We start from the raw sequence: 20,781 nt of genomic DNA, 5'->3' as shown, positions 1-20,781 counted from the left end.
AGGAAAAACCGATCACAGCGCACTGGGTTTACTCTGGGCACCAGCAAGTGCTCCTTAAATGCAAAAGCACAACGTAGCAAGAAATTAAAAAAGTTACGTGCCATTCATTTCTGACTGAAAGAAGAATCAGAACTGACCTGCTTCTTAGGTTTTTTCATTCTCCATGGTTCATTTTTTTCAACCTTATGTCTAAATTTTATCTTGCCATGTTTATTATATTATTATTAAAATATTATTTTATTGTTGCTATTGTTCTTGTACTATTTTACGGTGACCTTGAGGGTCTTAAAGGCACCTATAAATAAAATGTATTATTATTATTATTATCGTTAAACTGTAGCGCAGTAGTTGAGACTGTTATGCTAAAGTCACTATAAAATATTTGCATGCCAACCGAGTCCACGTGGATGTGTGTGTGTGGCCTCTGAGATCTTAATTCATCTTAATTCAGAATACAGTAAGCTTAAACTGTATGTGAGAACAGGAAAGGAAATATTTAAAGTGGAAGCTTTTTTTATTCATGAGAATGATTTTAGGTTTCTTAGATCTAAACACTATACAGTGAGTCACGTAAGACAAACAATAAAACACTATTAGAACAAAGGGGGCCCATCAGATCTGATCAATAGTCAGATATTACACAAAGCTTGACACTTCCATAAATCCATCTACCATGTGTTGCAGATTGCTCAGACCTCCCTCTTCCCACACAACACTCTCCAAAGGGGCACTAAGAGGCTAGGAACGAAGCCAGCCAAGAGACACAACTGACAATCTCATGTCCAGCTGGGATCGTCTCCCTCCCTTTTGGCATGCCCAAATCCAAGGAGGACCCCTAGATTAGAAACCACATCATCTGCCTTCCTCTCAATTCTTACATTTTAAAATTTTCAACCTCACAGCAGAAATAATCAGAAACCAAGACTCTACAGATATTTTCTTAAGAAGTGCTATACAGTGGGTAAATATTTTTAGAATGCCTTTGTTTTGTTAAGGAAGGTAGCCACTTTGAATAGCTGGCAGCTGTGTGCCAAGCTTTACCTCTGCTAATTACAGTTGGACAAACAATAAAACCTGCTGCCAGATGCAGAGAATCTGTTTGCTTCAGTTTTGGTGAGTTCAGTCTTAGTATTTGATAAGTCTGCTACTTAGTAGTTGCTAGCAGATGTGTGTTTAATGTTGCATTCATGCAGTTCATTGATGCACCTTATTAACCAAACATGCTAGCATGCAATAACTTAGGCTTCCAGCCTCTTGTCCAAATATGGTCACTCCTGAAAACAAACCAAATATTCTGACAGCCAAAACATCCAGAAGGGCGACGTACCTGTGACAACATCCTTCTTTTAGATACAGTCTGTGTGCCAGACTGACAATGGAAATGGCGGTATTTGGCAATAAGGTGTATACACACCTTTGCTGGGTCCATGTGTAATTTCTTTTGGGAAGTCTGACAAATGGAGGGATTTACACATTAGAAAACCAACATGAAATGTGGTTACGTCACTGATAAACTCACTGATGTCCCCCAGGTGAAATGCTAACATTATCTAGCATATTATAATTCATGTTTTCTCACTTTATAAAAGCAGCAGATATCCCACTAACAATAACAAAAACACAAGACCATCATTTCTTTATACATCAACCATAAAATGGATTTATTTCACCAGAGGTCCAAACATATTTTTGTGTTGCCCCAGGATGCATAGAAGATGTCAGTGTATCTTAAGAATTCAACTTCCGCTAACACAAACCAGTGTTTACAATCTAAATGTTCTTTTGCTCGACCATTGGTTTAATAATAAAGCCATGTGTAATTGGTGTTCATATATCAAAATGCCTCTGTCTAACTGGGACAATCTTACAATCGGCGTGAAAAAAAAAAAAAAAAAAAGAGAAGGAAGTGATAAAAGGAGTTGATTTAAAAAAAATTATTCCATCTTCATTTAAACAAATGGACAGGTGTGATTGTGGAGATGCGTAAAGAAGAGTAAGGCTACTGGTACAGGTTTGTTTGGAGAGAGAAAAATCCTTGATGTTTTGTTACATCATCACCCATTTCTCTCCAACATGAATGTGTGGAGAGAAATGGAAACTTGTACAAAGCCACGTCATCATGCGATAATAAACTGGCTTTGGTTATGTGATTCTGGTCTGTGCTGTTGAGACAGAATCAAAGTGAGAATCTGTCACGGTGTGGATCTGCCAAAGCACCGGCTACTGACAGCTGATGGGCTGAGTTAAGGTCTATAGAAAAAGAAAAGATGGGTTAATGGAAAACAAACAAATCTTTAGTGAACACCTTTATAACTAAACTGTCGTTCAGACTGCATCTTCAGGCTCCGACAGGCTCTTACATGAACTCTGTTCCAGTCTGGAAGATTTTTAGTTTCGTCCCCGTTACCGTCTTTCACAGACAGGGAGAGGGGGGAGAATTTGGGGGGACAGGGCTGTGAAGCAGAGTGTTAAGTTTCACTTTAGAAAAACAAAACTGAGAAATTAGAAGTCCATACATAAGTCTGTTTTCTCTCCACCCTCGATAGGGCAGCAGGTTTCAAAGAGCTGCTTAGCCACACCACAGGGAGAGGGAGGAGTGGAAGAGGGGGGAGGGCAGCTGGAGGAGGGGGACAGGGAGAGGGTTCATGGGGCTGATCTTCCTCTCTCATCCTCACTTTAGCCGCTGGACGATTACAGCATTGAGGAGGTTGGCTTGCTGCAGCGTCTGGCTCTCATCCATCAGCTCCTTGTTGGGAAAGGTGGTCATCAGGACGAACTCTCTGGCAGCCATGGCGGGCCGGGCCGCCACCACAAAGTGCCGCAGGTCAGACACCCTGAGAGACACAAGAACACGGCAGGACAGGAAAGAAGGGTTATATGACAGGATGAAATCTGACAATGTTAGCTTCTACTCTTTGATACAGGACTGATTTCACCTTCTTCGATTATTTAGGCTGGTAGCACTGACCAAGCTAAATGTTGTCTACAGACTCGTGTACCACAGTTTGTGTATCTGTTTCTTTCTCTCTTCTTTAAGAACATGGTTTGTATTGGTGTAAAATCACAGTGTGTTGGGTTTATGAGACAGGGATTCACTGATTTACAACCCCCCAAACCTTGTGTCCCTAATAAGACACTTGAAACAACACAATGTCTCTGCCTTAACAATCACAAGGACTGGTTGCATAACTGGGACCAAATATCTACAGATCTTGTCCTCTTCATATCCACGTCCAGCAGAAACACATGCAACTTAAATTTTTTTTACCTGTGGGTATGGTTGAACTTTTGGACCAGCCTGCCACCATCGGCAAGTCTGATCTGAATGTTAGTGACGGGCTGGGAGGGGTCGAGGGTCACTGAGGCACTGGCTTGGGCCTCGTTGGCAGCTTGGTCCTGCTGGGAGGTGGGCGGAGCTGAAATCAACTCTGGTGTGGCGCTGGAGAGAAAAGGGCAAAAAAAACCCAAACATGACCAAAGTGAACAGAAGTTATGAATGCAAAACATACACAACGTATACTTTAAATACATGAATGTCCACATCTGAAGAATAAAGTAGCTACTGATTTGGTTTGCAGTTATTTTCCAAACATTTGTCTGAAACACTTTCGTTTGGGTTTTGCTTTTCCATTTGCTGCTTGCTGATCGATTTTACTGGGGTTGTATTCAATCAAACATTTAACTATTCAAATTACATGCTCCTGCAGTCCCGTGGACAGCAGACAATTTCGTGGCCTGAGGAAAAGGTTTTTAGCTTGAGATTGTATTATTTTCAGATAATCACCGGCCTATAAACCACAACAATGTTCTGGAAACTGATAAAAGTATTAAATATCCCCATCCACAAATAAATAAAGAAAATCAAATAGTGAGAATTTCGATATATATTACAGACTTCTTCCAGGAAATAACTTTGGATGAGAAGATTTTCCAAGCTTCGACAGTCGTGGGTTATTTAATTTTGCTGTGGTACGTTCAAGATTAATGATACAGATAAGACATCGTATCCAGAATGATTCCATACAAATGTCAGGATTGAACCATTGCTTTGGAATTGTCTTCTTTGTACTTACCGTCAACATGCATGACTTATGCAGGTTATTAGTAACCTTGGAGTTTCTATGACCCATAGAAACCAGTAATTCATCCAGATGATTCATGATAACTTGAAAAACGAGGCAGACTGGTTCACTGGCCTTTATATGAATGAAGCTTGCACTGAGCTCAGTCAGTGCTTTTTTAAAAACCATACAATAGACACAATACAGCTACAATGTTAAATCAAACGTCATCCTCACCTCCCCAGCTTCTGTCCTTCACCGTCAAAGGCTTTGAAGGCCATCCTGGGCTTGGTAAAGTCCTCATCTCTGTGGTCCTCCATGTCTAGGTTGACTTGGCCCCCTCGAGACCGCTGTCTCAGCTCAAGAGGAATCTCCCTGTGGGATGAGGATGAACGGGTGAGTGTGGAACTAACATTCATCAGGACATAAGACGAGCCGAAAAGCAAATTACTGAAATTGCAAACAAATAATAGATTTCAGCTAATCTCACCCTCTTCTGATCGCTTCAAGGAAGTTGGCATTTCCAGGATCATCGTAGCTTCTGAGTTCACCGTTATCCAGACTGAAACCGGTCTTCCACAGCTTAAGCACCACATGTACCTAACACACACACACACACACACACACACACACACACACACACACACACACACACACACACACACAGTTTGAGACTGACAGACAGATTGGTGAGGCACTGAATGAGACGCTGTACCCACCCGTTGCTCTGAAGAGACCCGAGCTGTCCACTCACAATTCAACCTACGTTCCTAGCCTTAACTAGTCACAAAGTCACAGATACAAGCATCAGAAATTATTTTTCTTTAAAGGCTGGTTGGGTGGAGCAGAGGCGCAGCTCCTCCACAAAGAAAAGGGAGCCAGCTGAGATGGTTTGGGCCTCTGACTAGGATGCTTCCTAAAGGCCTCCTAGGTTAGGTGTATGATTTGCATTATTAATGCAGTTAAATATAGTTATTCTAACAAATCTAGTGATGATTTCTTAGAATAACGCTCTAAAATCAGCTCCTTTTATTTCGTACTGTTGGTGCTGCTGAAACATGCATTTATATACTTTCAGGCAAACTGTGCTCTGCAGAGTGCATTCAGGCTTGATACATAATTGCAGCATATTTGCCACAGAGTGCCTGTAATAGTGCAACATCCCTGCAGGATTTGTCTGGTCTTAGTGGCTAAAGAGACCTCTACTCTGCCTACATATTCTCTCAGATTTATGGGCTACTTTTAGAGCCAATATACTTTTTGAAATACTCTCAGAACAACAACTTAAGTGCATCATGCCTTTCAGCACTGGTATGCTTTGTGAGATGGCCGTGAGTGCAGTTTATATAACAAAGCAACAAAACAAACATCTCGGTGTTATGTGACTCTACTCATCAGGACACTCTTTAGGATTTGATTAATGATTAGTTGGATTCCTGGAACAGGATTGATCACCCTTCATCTGTTACTGTCTTGTTTTATTGCTATAAACGTAAGAGCCCCAGGCTTTGATTGACTGAAGTCTACCTTGGAGCAGATTCAGAAACACAGGACAGGAAACAATGCAAGGACTGAATTACCCACAAAAAGAAAGAAAATAATCTACACTCACATCCTGCTGCCTGTTGGAAGCTTGCCTCTCACCAGCCACATAAGTTGACTCCTCCTCAGGGGCTGCTCCTAGCCTGTAACCTCCGCCAACAAACGCCTAGAACAAAAAGTACAATCAGAACAGAGTAACTGATTTACAGACACAAAAGAAATCTGCTAACAGGAGCAACATAGAAGAGAAGGAGCCTGTCATGGACAGCTGTTCACAGTAGCTATACTTCACCTTAGCTTTGCTGGGCTCCCCCAGTCCTCTCCCGCTGCGGTCCAAAGGCACAGCTCCGTGTTCCTTCGCCCCCTTGAATAGATCCTCTACCACTTCATTGGAGCTCTTTTTCTTAGGAGGTCCCACAATCTGTTGCCCACTGCGCTCTGATCCTCCTGCAAAAAACCTGAGAGGGTGGGAATAGAGCTAGTTAGAAGTCTTTTATAAACAGAACAACAGCCACTCTGGGGAAAGAGAGAGAATAGTGTTCTACAGGGTCGCATGTCACAGTGTGAGAGTGAGGATAATAAAGCCATAATTGCAAAATAAAGGTTGAAAAACAACAGTGTTTCTGTGCAAAAACTAAAGTCCTTGTCCTTTGTGCCCAATAAAGACTGTTTACAGTGAGTCTCTTGTCTTGCTGATGGACAACTGGCCGCAGTAATCCTTGTTCTGTGTTGCAACCTTTATAAGCTTGGCACAGCACAGGATCTGGTCGGAGTGGTCCTCCAGCTCACAGTTGGTGTCTAGAGCAAAGGTACTGACCACAAGTAAAATAATTGCAGATGGTTCTGTTCTCTTGGAGGTATTACAAATAAACTAAGTCTATTGGTGTATGGATAGTATGTGTGTTTACGTGTGATTTTTAGGAGTAAGCTTATTTGGGTAGACTAAAAAACACATTTAGTGATTTATCTTTACTTTTTCATCCACCTGAGAACACAAGGCAACTGACTGATTATTCAACAGTCTCCTGGCTTTTATTTTGAAAGTCAACTTGCTGCTAACCAGCTAGCTCTGGTCTTTCCTGTCTATCCTTTTCCTTACAAACAGGCTAGTCAGGTAACTCCTACATCTTGGACTATAAAGTGTACATGGTTTTATTTAATAATTTGTAGGAGGATCACCACAGGAAAGACAAGTTCAGAATCTTTCAGACAGATCTCAACTGTGTGTAGAAAACTGAATAAAGCCTTCATGGTGGATCTACAGGGGGAAAAAATCAATTCTGAAACCAACTGAGAAGAAGGGAGAAAAGTGCTTAGATCTAGAAACAATGAATGGACTACAGACCATTCAGCACAGTAACTGTATGAGTGAGAAAAGCAACCATATGTTAGAACTTATTCAAGGGTGTTGGACTGGCTTCATGTGACAACCTGATAGAGTGGAAAGTTGTAATCAAAGCTAAAGGTACAAACATTTAACAATCGCAAATTTAAAGCACTTTTCTCAATGTGTCTTTTCATAGTTTTAAAGTTTTGATACATAATGAAGAAAATAGGCAAAAGAAAATGGAACATCTCTACTGAGTAGTCCTTTGCAGCGTATCAGCTGTTTGGACAACAAAGAAATAAGATGAGCATACAGTTGCACTGGAGACGGGTGTCTGGGTAGCCAACTATGTGCACATTGTTCTAGTAGTCAGGCAGCAAGACAAACAATGTAACCAGACTTGAAAACTGCACAATCTACAGTGCTGCATTATATAATTCTTATGCATGTTAAAGTGTGTCGCCTGGATGGAAACAAACTTAAAAATGATAGACATGAAACGAAACTGACAACAGGTGTGCTGTGGAGGCAACAACAAGACAACAACAAAGAGGGAAAGCTTTTGCAGACCAATGCTCTCTTCTTATCCCTCCTAACTGTTTTTATTTTCTAAAGCTGGTGTCATAGTAGCATGTGACTGTACTGACAGCTCCTTAAGGTTGCACAGGTAGTCCTGTAGACTGACTTGTCAAGAAGTTCTCAAGAAATACGGCACCATTTCTACAACAGGTACTGTCTCATGCTACCATAGAAGATAATACTACTAACAAAAGGAAAACTACAGAAAACAATTAACATCAGAGGTAAAGAGAGAGCAGCTGCTGTAAAACCATTCCCTGGTCTTGTTGTTGTCTGTATACTGCACCTGTTGTGAATGTCGTTTGCACCAAAGTCAGTAAAATGGATTCACAATGGTTTACACTTCCTAACTGGATCAACTGATATCCCTGAAGTTGAACTGACTTTGATTAATACAGCAATGTGTGAATGTCCCTTCACTCATTTTGAGCTGTGTACATATTGAAATAAAGACACTCCCCCCTCCTCCAAACTATCCCAGAAGCCACTGTGCACTGAGAAACAGAACCAGAAGAAATGTTAATTATAAATGACATCATTACTGACTCTGGAATAAAATACTGTGTTCTTTAGCTCTGTTTGCTTGGATGAAATGAAAAATGACTATGAAGGTTATCAGTACCCCCACACGGTCCCCTTAACAACTAGTCCACTGCACTGATCCAGCAGCAGAATCTGTTGACACAGCAGGAAAGCGACCAGCTCCCAGAGAATGAGGTGTTACCAAAAATAGTTTGGTGCATTCTGGAACCACGCCAGCTAGGTGTGACTTTGTACCATCCATCCACAGCTCAAACAGACAGCAACATCTGTCACACCCATTCTGAAAGGCCTCCGGCACAAAAAGGTATTCACCTCCTTTGCTCGTAATTATCTATTTGAGTATTATACTGAGACACACTGAAGCTTTTCTGTAACTCAGCCTAAGAGAGCGGTGGTCTTATTTCCACACACTCACTGAAGATAAACAGACAAGAGGGAAGCACACTTACCTTTGGCCTTCCTCTTCATCACTCTCATCCTCTGCTTCATGCATTAGATCTCTGAAGGAGGTCACTCTGGGCTGACTACTGGACGATACAATTGTATAAATACATGTACAAGTGTCCTGTACTTAAACAAAAACGTCCCTCTTATAATTGTGCCATTACATTGTGATTAAAGCACTGACAGGCTGGATGGAGACTATACCTGGGGCCTGCGGATCGGGACACCGAGGAGCCTCCCTCAGGCTGGGGAAGTGTCACTATGTCATCATCGGCTCCGTCTTCAAAGAAGCTGGCAAGTGCAAGCTGAGGATGCAAAACGAGCATGCAAATGTGACAGCACGAAGCAGACAGTAAGATAATATCTGACGAGCTACAGATGCTACAGTACACCGCTCCGGTAACACGTCAGTCAAGAGCTCACGTCAAACATTCTCGAGGATTAAGCGATTTAGCCACAGTTTCACTGACTTATTTTGTCTTTGTACACTGACGACGCTGGTACAGTGAAGAAACTGCCCATGTCTGTGTTATCTTACAGTATCAGACCACGCAAATACTGTGGATATGCGTTTATTTCCCTAAACCCCCCCCACACACACACACACACACGTTATTCTCCCATGGAGCAGCCCATACGACCCGGGAAGGTGGCTACTAATAATAACCATTTTATTTAGCGTTGCATGCTAACGCTAGCTAGCATGAGTCAATAGGTTTACGGCAGACCAGCTTAGACAACACTTAATGGACAATCTTCTTTATGATAACACAGCAGTAGTTACTGCACGCGTGACGCTATCAGCTGACTAACTGCACGCGTGAATTGTTGCTGATGATAAGAAGCAGTCCGGCCATTGTCAAAGGGTGACTTGCACAAATTACCGGCAAAACCCGGCTAACGTTAGCCGTCGAGCTACTGGTCTGGCACCTGCCCGGTAACCTGAGTTTCCTTCATAGGGTCTTTCATACAGTCCACCGCAGCTCCATGGAAGATCACAGAAAAGCCGTACCTGCAGATTCCAGCCGGCAGACTCCAGGAAAAAACGGGCCCTCTCCTCATCCACATCAGTAACAGCGACGAACTCCCTCACTGACTCCTCTTGGTTCGCCATTTTGATTCGCTCCTTCAATAACTCGTCCGCCTCCACCTGAAGAAACTAGCAACAGATGATGGTTCCTATCCTGTTACAAACCAGACAGGAAGCAATTGTTAAACACATCACAGTCAAAAAAGAAAAAAGTGGTTTCAAACTGTATTTTATTATTTTTTCAACGAGTATCGACAGCTCTCATAATTTTGAACACAGTGTATTTTTTTATTACAATTTTCTGCGTTGTTAACATGATTTTAACCACTTGGTGGCGACATACCCACAGGTTAAACTGAGCAGTAACTCATTAGCGTTACACTATATATATATATATATATATATATATATATATATATATATATATATATATATATATATATATTTTTTTTTTTTTTTTCAAACTTTGCTTCTGAACTAGGACAAAGAAGTCTATAAATTTAACTGTGTTGGATTATACATTTGCATTTGGTTCAGTTCCAACTGGGGACACCAACATGGGTTGGTGGGGTTATTTGTGCCATGTGCTCTTCGTTGTTTGATCTTCAAGGCTAATTAATCTGTAGTGAAGTGAGAAAACCCTGCTGTCACATTGGTGAAGCACAACACCCACCATCCCCCAACAGACGCAGACAAAAGATGGAGATAAATAAAGGAAAAATACAGTGAGGAAGTTTAAGAGGCTGTGATCATATAGTTCCCCCTTTGGATGTTTTTAGCTTCAGGCTCTGCGTAATGAGGCAACAGCACCCAGATTCAAAGCAAGAGAGGGAATGATATCAGGAAGAGAGTGAAGTGTAAACCTGCAGACCAATGGAAGAAAAACAAGAAAAATCACATGCACATGATGTATAAAGTGAAAAAGGAACAAAACTAGAAGTAGTTGTTATCATGTCCTAAAGCCTGTCACACACCAACACACACTAGAGTCAGCTTCAACCCATGTCACGGCTTGACATCAGTGAATCTTGCCTCAGGAAATCCTGAAGGCGTGAGTGTTGATTTATGTGTGTGTTTATGGTCCCATGAGATTGGAGGCTGATGTTGTCGAAGTGTAATGTTACAGTGAGCCTACAGTTGCAAAATGTTAGAAGTAGACGGCAGACTTTAGATGTCAGCTGAAGTTAACTGGAATGTCACTGGAAGCGTCTGATGAACTGACGGACAGAAAACGTGACCTCCTCCCCTCCTGTGAATAGTAAATACATAGTGAAATGTAAATAGTGTTTTCACCTTTAAGGTTCAGTGGGACTGGCACCACACTGATATACAAGAAAATTAAGGGTTTTAACGTGTTTCTAATGTTGTAAGAGATTACTTTTAAGACATGGTATTTGCCTAACCAAGTAGTTTTGGTGGTTAAACAGACAGAACTAAAATCTCCTGGACAAGATTTCAATGTGTTTGTGTGTGTCATTCCCCGTTAGTGCAGATGGTTTTAGGCTTTTATAGTGGAAAGATTATTTTAGCAACACTTGAGATTGTTAAGATAGTTAAGATAGATAATAAGAACACACAACAAATATTACAAATATGTGTCATACACCAAAATAGTAGTGGACTCTAGAGCAGTGCAGACAAATTAAAAGTTTGAGAGATTTATTAAATAATGACAAAGAAATACTGGAGGAGATGTCAGCTACGAGACTTCCTGGGGACCGTTTGGCTTATGAGGACTGGAACCACTGAGAGAGAGGAAGAGGCAGGTTGGCTCAGGTTAACCTACAGACAAGACTTCCACAGCATTGTCCCAGAGGGTTTTACTTAATTCAATTCTATTTTATTTGTACAGCGCCAAATCACAACAACAGTCGCCTCAAGGCGCTTTATATTGTAAGGTAGACCCTACAATAATACATACAGAGAAAAACTCAACAATCATATGACGCCCTATGAGCAAGCACTTTGGCGACAGTGGGAAGGAAAAACTCCCTTTTAACAGCAAGAAACCTCCGCAGAACCAGGCTCGGGGAGGGGCGGCCATCTGCCGCGACCGGTTGGGGAGAGAGAAGGAAGACAGGATAAAAGACATGCTGTGGAAGAGAGACAGAGATTAATAACAAGTATGGCTGATCTGGGGAGGATACTTGGAAGGGAAGCACTGATCTGTTTTGTGCCAGGGCAGACAGGTGAGTAGATGCGGTAATTCTCTGACGGACTCCAAAGAGAATGGACCAGCTAGATGAGAACAGGTAAGTTGGGCCACACAAGGAACACTGGGAGACAAGGAAATTGAGACTTTAGTTTGAAGGTTTGTGAAAAAACAAGAAAGTCACAGAGGAGCCTGATGACCACTCTAAGGAGGCAGACAATCAGATACTGGATGCTGGAGCTGGACCTTAAGTGCTGAAAATAAGACTGACAAACAACAGTGTGGCGGCTGAAAAATGGGACTCCATCCTCAGGCACATCTTCTTCTTCCTCCTAGCGTTTTTCCCGCTCGGTTGCAGGGTTCGCTTTTCTGCAAAGTCGTCTCCACTTGGGTCGGTCAAGGGCGTCGCTCAGATCGGCTTCGATCTTCTTCACGTCGTCCTTGATTCGGTCCATCCATCTCCGCTTTGGTCTGCCTCTAGGTCGACGTCCTTGGGGGCTGAGCCGTAGTGCATGTCCGTACCACCGCAGCCTCGCTTCTTGCATCTTATCTGTGATTGGCGCGATTCCCATCCTCTTTCTAACGTCGGTGTTCATGATGTGGTCCCATCATGTTAGGCCTAGGCACCATCGCAGCATCCGCATTTCCATCGTGTGAAGGGCTTGTTCGTGCTTTCCGGTGGCTGGCCAGCACTCGGATCCATAGAGGGCGACGGGGCGCACTACACTCTTGTAGATCTTTGACTTGAGGCGATTGGGCATTCTTCGGTCACACAGGACGCCGGTGACTTGGCGCCATTTCATCCACGCTGCGTTGATCCTGGCTCGTACATCTAGTAGGATATCGCCGTCATTGCTGATCATCGATCCGAGGTATTTGAAATGAGGTACTTTCGCCAGATCTTCTCCATCGACGCTGATCGTGCCGTCGGTCTGGGGGCCAGCCTCTAAGTATTCGGTCTTGTTGGTGTTGAGCCTCAGGCACATCATCACCTGCTTAACCCAACTTCCAACCTACTTGTTGAAAGTGGAATACCAAAACAGCAATGGGACCAGTGCAGGACCATGACTATATAATTGTTTAGCTGGAGGACCTTCTGGAGAAAATAAAAGATTTAGAGATTTGCTACCTGAAATGCATGTGTAATTTTTTATAACGACTACAATTCAGTAGCCTACTCTCTACTTAATTGTGGAATGGTAAATTCATGACCTTGCCTTAAAGGGGACATGAAACGCTACACATATAAAGGCTAATTTACACCATTGAGCCCTACTCTCAAAAACTGAAATCGATGTAGCTCTGTAAAGTTTTAAGAACATGTTCAGCACCATCTTCTGTCAGTAAGAAATGTGGTTGGTTGCAGTTAATAGACTTACACTAGTTTATGTTAGCTAACTAGTGACAGAATCGGTAACTCAGGGGAAAATAAGGACACTACAACTGAAAATCTGTTTAAGGAGATCACATTTGTGCTGCAGCAATGAGTTTTATGTTAAGAAACAGAGGACACACTGTCCACTTTCACTGCCTGTCTCTGTAACTCTCTGTCTCAGTGGCTGTTCGCTGTTTGGCTAGTTGCACTCAAACAAGAAAATCCAGCTATTTGTGATGCAGTATATCCTCGGCTTCTTAGCATAAAACTCAAACACAAAACTGTTGCAACCAGGGACACCACAGAAGTGATCCCTTGAGCTGATTTTTGGTTGTAGTTTCATTATTATTATTATTATTATTATTATTATTATTATTATTATTATTATTATCCAACAATATTCCAGTTCTAATCTAACATATATCATATATGTTGGCTGTTTCTCTTGCTCCCACTCTTTATGCTAACTGATGCTACTCTCTCCTGGCTCCCCCTCGGCATACAATACATAGTTATAAAAGTGGTATCCGTTTTTTCATATTTTGTACAAGAATGCTAAATATAGTATTTCTCTGAATTTAAAAGTATGTAAATTGTAGTTTGTTTTATGATGTATTTAACATTAGTAGATATGATTAGAGAGTAGATAAATTAGATATGATTTCAGGTTCTATTGTGATAAAGTTACCATAGGATTATAGTTTCTGTTCATATATGTGCAATAGCATGATAATCTTAATATTGTATCTTTCAGTTTTTCTTATTAGAGGTAAAAACACCTTCCTATTATAGGACACAGTAATTTAATTTTGAACTGCCTTCAGGAGGTCAGTATCCAGCAGAGCGTAAAAGAAAGCTGCTGTTTGAGGTTTGTTAGTCCAAGCGTACATAAACCTAGAGGCCCCTGAACTTCCCTCCACCTCCCTGCCACTCACTCTTCTAAATCATGTACAAGTTGCACAATCGCAATTACCAGTGGTGTCATGTCATAAAAGAACCACAGCATAGAACAACTCAAGACTTAGTGAAGGTCTACAATCTTCAGGAGAGCACCAAATAAGTGATGGCTACTTTTGAAGACTATGCCATAGAAATTCAAGGATTTATTATACTTACCACTTAACTCTTGACTGGTACCAACTTGTATCAGTACATATTTCAATAATTCGTTGTGTTCCTGCTCTTTATTCATCCTCCACCTGCTTTAGTATTGTCAAGCATAGCAATATGCTCATTTGTCTTTAGGCAGGGAGTAGCTAATAGTAACAATTGCAGGCTAAAAGGTCAAGGCCTTGTGTTAACTGCCCTGTTAAAGGTCAGCAGAGTCATAAACAATTCATTCTGCAGAGAGGAATCCTGCAACAAAGGAAGCATATATGTGCAACAAGGTGATGCTGGGGATATGTCATAAAATAAATAAAAATCACTATAATTTCCAATCAAACTGGTAATTTCTGCTTCGATAGACACACACCATGTGTCATAAGCTTTTATTGTAATCTGATATTATGTGTAACACATTATTTAAAGTTTACTTTAAAAAAATTAAAAAGTTTAATTTAAAGTTTATTTTAAAAAATGTTCTAAAAACACTGGGATTCTGTATAAAATGTCAATAAAACAAAATTTAAGGGTTAAAATCCACATTTTATTCATAATAAAGCAGGGAAAACATGTCACTGTTTTCTATGTTCTATGGTGAATAAAATATTTGCACATTTACAGATCATTGTATTCTGTTTCCACAGCATGCCAACCCTTTTGGAATTGAAGGCGTATCCATGTTATATTCTGTAATAACAAAGCAGAGGATTCTTGTACCCCTCTAAAAGTTAGTACACTTATATCGATGTCATCCCCAGCGGTGGTTTTTCATCTGTTGTAAGCACCAGTGCATTCACAGTGCCACACTGGTATTTCCCTTTGGGAGAATTTTTAATCCCACCAGACAGACGTCATAGAAGTCCAGGTGAAGTCAGACCTAACAATGGCTGCCCTGAGGGTCTCTGTCAGCACGAGCTTTTCTTCTCACCTATCATGAGTCTAACCATAATTACAAACTGACAGAGCTATTTCTAAGAATCTGGCTAATACATTACTGGGATGTCACTGACATCATGCGCTAAAGTCACTGAGTGCTGGTGACTCAGGAACCATAGAAGTAGCACTTGTGGTTGTTACATGAACAAAAGTAGTGCTGCCACACAGACTGAACTACGTGTGTCACTTTAAAGCAAAGCATTCCAACTCCTGCATTCAAAAATGGAACGACAATTTCCGAATATTTGATGTCTTGCACCATTTACATACATATTTGCTATGTTTTGGTTCCCTTCTTCTACGACTTTGTTAGCACATAGAGGTGCGTGGTTTCCAGAGTCATTATGTGAGAGTGTAAACGAAAAGGAAAAAAAACAGCGGACATACTTTTTGCTACAATACTTCATGCTAAAAACTAACCAAAAGCCTTTATAGGCTCATTTTTCAACGTCACCAACAGACATTTGATTTTAGCTGTAAATTATTGCAACAATAATTGTGTTCCAGCAGTGCTTACAACTTTTTTTTAAGTCTCCCTAGAAAAAAGTCTGGTATGCTCAAAAGATGTGTCCTTAATTTGTTTAAGTTTTGTCTATTTGTGTGTGTTTTGTCGTTGCACCGAGCTCTCGGGGCCTTCTTTGGATTTCTGGTGGACAGACATGCACAGGAGACTAGACTTGCTCAGTATGTGTTAGATGATTGATAACATTTTTTCCACATCCACTTACAAGGTGCTAAGTATTATCCAAGTGTTTGCGTTAAAGGATTTGTGGATTTCCACTACTTTTTTAAAGAGAAGTTGCCAATGTGAACAAGATTTTCACTCTCCACCACTGAGTTTTCCCTTGAGTTTCGTGGGCAGGGCGGATATCCACACATTATTATCTCCGTTTTTTTTGTTGTCTTTTTTCTGTCTTTTGCTTCTGCCCATGAGGCTGTGTAGCCTGCACAAGATAAACAGTTTGGTATCAGCAGGAAGAAGGAAAGAGGAAGGGCCTTATTATCTTCGTAGCCATTATATTGTTACTTTTTCCTCTTTCTCCACGGGTGCATCTCTGCATGTGCAGATACTTGAAAACTGCCTGTCTGTGCGTCCAAAAGACCAAAACCAGAGCCAGCTCCATTTTTATCTCCGTGGCAGCAGACAATCACCTGATAAAGTTGGCAGAACCGGGTCTGCAGGGACGAGACAGAAGCTTCTGACCTACATATGACAAGAAGTGTAAATTGCATTAGGTTAAAGGGTGTGCATATTGTAGCAGATCATAGAGTACATAAATCAGTGTACAGCAGCAGGGAGGTCACTCTGGCTGTAGGCACTGCAATGCTGTGAAGAGGGCCACTAAAAGGGATACAGTCCATTCTCTTATTACCCCAGCATGCAGTCATGAATCTGGCTGCCGCTCTCTCGACTGCCAGAGAGAGATTTACTACAGCCAGGATGCTTTCCTCTGCCTCCTCCTCCTCTGTTTTCTCTATTCTTCCTTTATTTTCAAACCTCTGTCTCTTCCTTTTCCCCTCTTCCCTTCCCTGACACCTTTTTCCTCCCTCAATTTCCTCTCTTTCACCCCCCCCCCCACACACACACACACACACAGCCCAGTGTCACCAAGGGTCAAACACCCGCTGCATCACATTGTAACTTGGGGACACACACTGACACAGCAGTGAACACGTTTTAATTAAACCCCACAGTGATTTACAGTTCACACAACAGCTGTAAAGCTGAAGGCTGCAACTGATGCAGAGTTCAAAAGAATATATATGTTGTTTATTAAATAGATTTATTTAATGTTGTTTCTGGTGCATTCTCAGGTCAGATTCTAAACAATGTATTATAGCTCACATTCAATACCTGCGTTCATGCAACCACCTTGAAATGTAAACACTTGTTGTAGAGATAAGGTCCTTCTCTAAAAATGATCACGCAACTGCTTTTTAATGCTACTCTGTCGTGGATTATATATGAGACTTTGCATAAGAGTGACACAGCTTCCATGTCTGAAAGGTGGAGCCATAAGTGCCTTATTATTAAATAAAACACAATTTTCATTTTTCAATTAATAGTCCTAAACAGAGAAGGTTAAGGCTGGCCCTGTGATTTCTTGTGGTTTCTCAGTCAGACCCCACACTCTCCTGTCAGGTCCACTTTCAAATGATCACAATGGTGTCTGCAGCTTTTGAGTTCACTAAGATGCTACACTAAGCAATAGGATATGCCACAGTGACTACATTGATTTCTTGATTTACGGTTGAGATTATTTAGTATTACAAAGTAGTTATTCAGTTGTGATTATTTATACGGTAGATGAATGGAAAATGGTTCAGCCAACATTTTGTTGTTCTGTCTGCTAAATGTTTTATGGTGCATGTTGTGCATCCATAGTAAAATTAAGCTTCCCTTCGATGACAAAAATGTTGAACATACCAAGGGACACTGCTTATATACGCATGCCTGCTGAAAAGCAACATATTTGGATATTTATTTGTGTGTTATGTTTCACTTATTTTCTCCAATCTCCAAATCCGTTATAGATGTTTGGCGTCTAGGATGTGAATGTCTAAAGGACATCTTAGGAGGATACAAACTCTGGGGCACATTGCTGGCTGACCTAATTACACTATCTGTTCATGTGGAGACAACAGTGTGTTTACATTTTTGAGGATGTGGATAGCTTTCCGTTTTGCACGTGTTAGCAGCAACCATGATAAATTGGTCTGTGTTCCCAAGTTCTGGGACTGCAGAAACTGACAAGAAGCAGTATTCTGTGTAGTGCACAGTATTCTGGTGGCATGCACATTTAGTTTACATTGTTTTATCAATAATTTATGTAAGTTGCTGGGGGTGGACCTGGTTTAAAGGTACAGCAAGTAATTTTTTTTTTTTGGGGGGGGTAAAAATGTTGTACTCATAAATATATATTGATTACTGTGTAATTACATCTTCCAACAAATTAATGGATTAATGAACATAGAATTAAACTATTAAATATACACAAGAAGAGGCACTGTTTTGTGGAAGCCACCCTGATGTCTATCTTGAATGGGTATCCCTGTTCTGCCTAATCATGTTTCATGTATCTTGCTAGAGGCTGGCCACATACAAAGTATGCCTTTAAATTACTTGTTTACAAACAGCTATTTCAAATTGCATATGACCAATTAGGATTTGGACGTAGATATTTTCATCATCTCTTTCTCACTATGTCTATCTACTCTGCTTCTTCATCTCTCTCCTCCCTCATTCCCTCCTCATCCTCTTCCTCACCTCAAATTTCATCTCCTGTACTGAAATCAGGGCTCTAGTACACAGAAACATTCATAAACACGCTTACTTATTCCCAATTTTGTCGCAATTGCTTCTTGTCAGTAGATTAGACCCTCCCATCTCCGGACTGCTGACAACAAGCTGGCTAAACAACAACAGCAACAGCTGTTTATAAGCTAACATTATGCCAACTAATGTTAGGTTCTGGTATTCATGCAGAGAGGAAAACGGGGTGTAAGGAGTCAAGAGATGTACAAAACCAGCAGGGACAAGTTAATGGTGAACAGGAGAAAACAGACTATCTGGAGGAGTAGTTAGCACTGAGGGCCAAAGTAAAGAGCCAACAACAATAGACTTTTTTTTCCCACTCACATATGAAACGTGAGGAGGACAATGTGAGTCACAAACAACGTTTGAGTGTTTCAGCTGCATGCTGAGTGCAGACCCACACATCATCAGTTCATAAAGCTCAGTCAGCTGAACCACCTGATCCATCGCCTTTGGAGCTTGACGCCAGTCTCCAAGTTGGTCTCAGAGTAAGTCATTCAGCACTTCATTGTGTTACTATGTCACAATGCCTCTTTTTCAGGTGTTCACTTGCATAAACATACATTTATAAGTGCTCTCTATAAGTCAACATCATCATCTATATATATTGCTAAAAGTGTGTTCAAGGTTCTGTATTATTCAATTTGCATTCTAATGTCCATTGGTGTATAGGATTGTTATTTATATTTACGGTATATGCAATTTATTATTAGTAGTAGTAGTACATGTGCCGGTGTACCGGCGTCCTGCAGGTTTTAAATATGGGTCAACACACCTGAATCAAATGATGAGTTCATTACCAAGGCTCTGGAGAACTTCAAGATATGTTGAGGAGGTAATTTAGCTATTGAAATCAGCTGTGTTGGATCAAGGACACATTTAAAACGTGCAGGGCACCCTTGCTTTACTGCTATGTCCTCCCCACAGAAGGAGAAACAAGTGAGAGTGAGTTCTACACACTCAGTGTGAGGATGGAATGAAGAGTTTAGGACGGAGCCAAAGTTTAGGCACTGCTCTCACAGCTCTGAGCTATCCACCCAAAGTGCTAATTATGCACTCGTTCTGATAACATCTCCCTCTGTCATTCCAAATAAACAAACTCTTGTAGAAGCTTTTTGTCAGCATTGCATTTACTGCAATTTTTCTTTCTTGATGTAGAAAAAAGACCACATTTTTGAAAATGACACCTGTACCTGCACGTCGTTTGACAGCTCGGAAAAATGACAATTCTACTTTTGCTTAACCATTAAGAAAGACTTAGCAAAACATAATAGAACCCAAGTGGGTCTACAGTATTATGACCCACTGGGAAAACATTCAACTGTCATGCACGATACTCAGTTTTTTTGGTTTTTTTTTTTTTTTTTTTACCACACTCCAACAGTGTCTGCGCCATACCTGAGATATAGGTGTATTGTTCCTTTAATGCCAAGAACAAAAAAGGAATAAGTAAGTAAATTTCAAAATAAAAAAAAAGAAAGGATCTTGGCACAAGCATCCTTTTTTCATTCAAATTTGCTTGTTTTAGTGTTTTGTTTTTGTTTTTTTTAACCAAACATGAAGGCATCATGTGGTTTTAGTTGCTTTAAAAGGAAACTTGAAATAAACAATATTTTAATGTTTATCTGTGCATTTTGGATGCAGGCACTTAGTAGTGGTAAATGTATGGAAGGCTGCATGTGCCCATATAAACAGACCCTAATGTGTGCATCCACAGTTGAATTTAAAAGGAAGTCAATGAGCCGGTGTAATCATTGGTGCAATAAAGCCCCAGGAGCTGCGTGTTGCTGTTAAAGGCTGAACCTAAATCAAATGAGGTTTGAAAAAGAAAAGAAAAGAGCCTTGAAATGAACCTTAAACCGTCAGACTCTTTGCGTGTGTTTTATTACCACACCAGACCCTTTAAATGTCCAACACTAACACTGTGTGCACTAGTACACACTCTGTTTGGGGTAATACTACATGACATTCCACTAAATGCCCCCCAGACAATCCTCCTTTCTGCAGCTTTTCGGCATTTTTATTGGTCGTGAACGAGACGAGACATCGGGGTCACCGTGGTAACCACACACTCAGCTGGATGCAGGAGCTCATCTGGCTGCATACGGACAGCAATGTTGTGCCCAGGAGGAAACTGCCCCAGATCTCAGTCGACATTTGTCAGCCTTCAGTGTCTGCACGTCTAAGTTAGTGTACAGTGGATGTGTTTGTGGTAGGGGGAGGGGCAGGTGACTATGGTCTAGTTTATTCATGTTCATTCATGACATGAATAAAATGATAGAACGCATTAAGATTTGGGCTTTTATCATTTTTTATGATACATCATAGTTTGCTTCTGCATGAACACGTTCATGTTCTGACAGTTTCTTTGT

General features: G+C 41.0%; 1 protein-coding gene and 1 long non-coding RNA gene across 3 annotated transcripts in view; one reads left to right on the top strand and one right to left on the bottom strand.

Moving 5' to 3' along the window:
- Nucleotides 1-6,486, top strand: part of LOC147305372 (uncharacterized) — a 38,926-nt gene extending 32,440 nt beyond the window's left edge. The window contains exon 4 of the long non-coding RNA XR_015126575.1: nt 2,681-6,486. This is a non-coding gene — a long non-coding RNA (uncharacterized LOC147305372). The remainder of the gene's footprint in view (nt 1-2,680) is intronic.
- nsfl1c (NSFL1 (p97) cofactor (p47)) lies at nt 511-9,661 on the bottom strand. 2 transcript variants are annotated; one of them, XM_086276614.1, is made up of 9 exons: nt 9,509-9,661; nt 8,701-8,801; nt 8,502-8,579; nt 5,896-6,061; nt 5,674-5,769; nt 4,552-4,661; nt 4,299-4,436; nt 3,269-3,439; nt 511-2,834 (listed from the first exon to the last, which is right to left on the bottom strand). In XM_086276614.1, the coding sequence occupies exons 1-9, from the start codon at nt 9,608-9,610 to the stop codon at nt 2,672-2,674; spliced, it is 1,125 nt and encodes a 374-aa protein (XP_086132740.1). In that variant the 5' UTR covers nt 9,611-9,661; the 3' UTR covers nt 511-2,671. The 2 variants fall into 2 exon arrangements, with proteins under 2 accessions (XP_086132740.1, XP_086132741.1); XM_086276615.1 differs by having other exon boundaries at nt 512-2,834; nt 8,502-8,576.
- Between the last annotated feature and the right edge of the window lie 11,120 nt (nt 9,662-20,781).

This window comes from Aulonocara sp. 'chitande type north' Nkhata Bay, linkage group LG20 (assembly GCF_057382095.1).
Source record: "Aulonocara sp. 'chitande type north' Nkhata Bay isolate Kocher_YH1m ecotype deep benthic linkage group LG20, A_spYH_male_GT1.1, whole genome shotgun sequence".
NCBI classification, from domain to species: Eukaryota; Metazoa; Chordata; class Actinopteri; order Cichliformes; family Cichlidae; genus Aulonocara; species Aulonocara sp. 'chitande type north' Nkhata Bay.
This window is presented reverse-complemented; position numbering and strand designations above follow the sequence as displayed.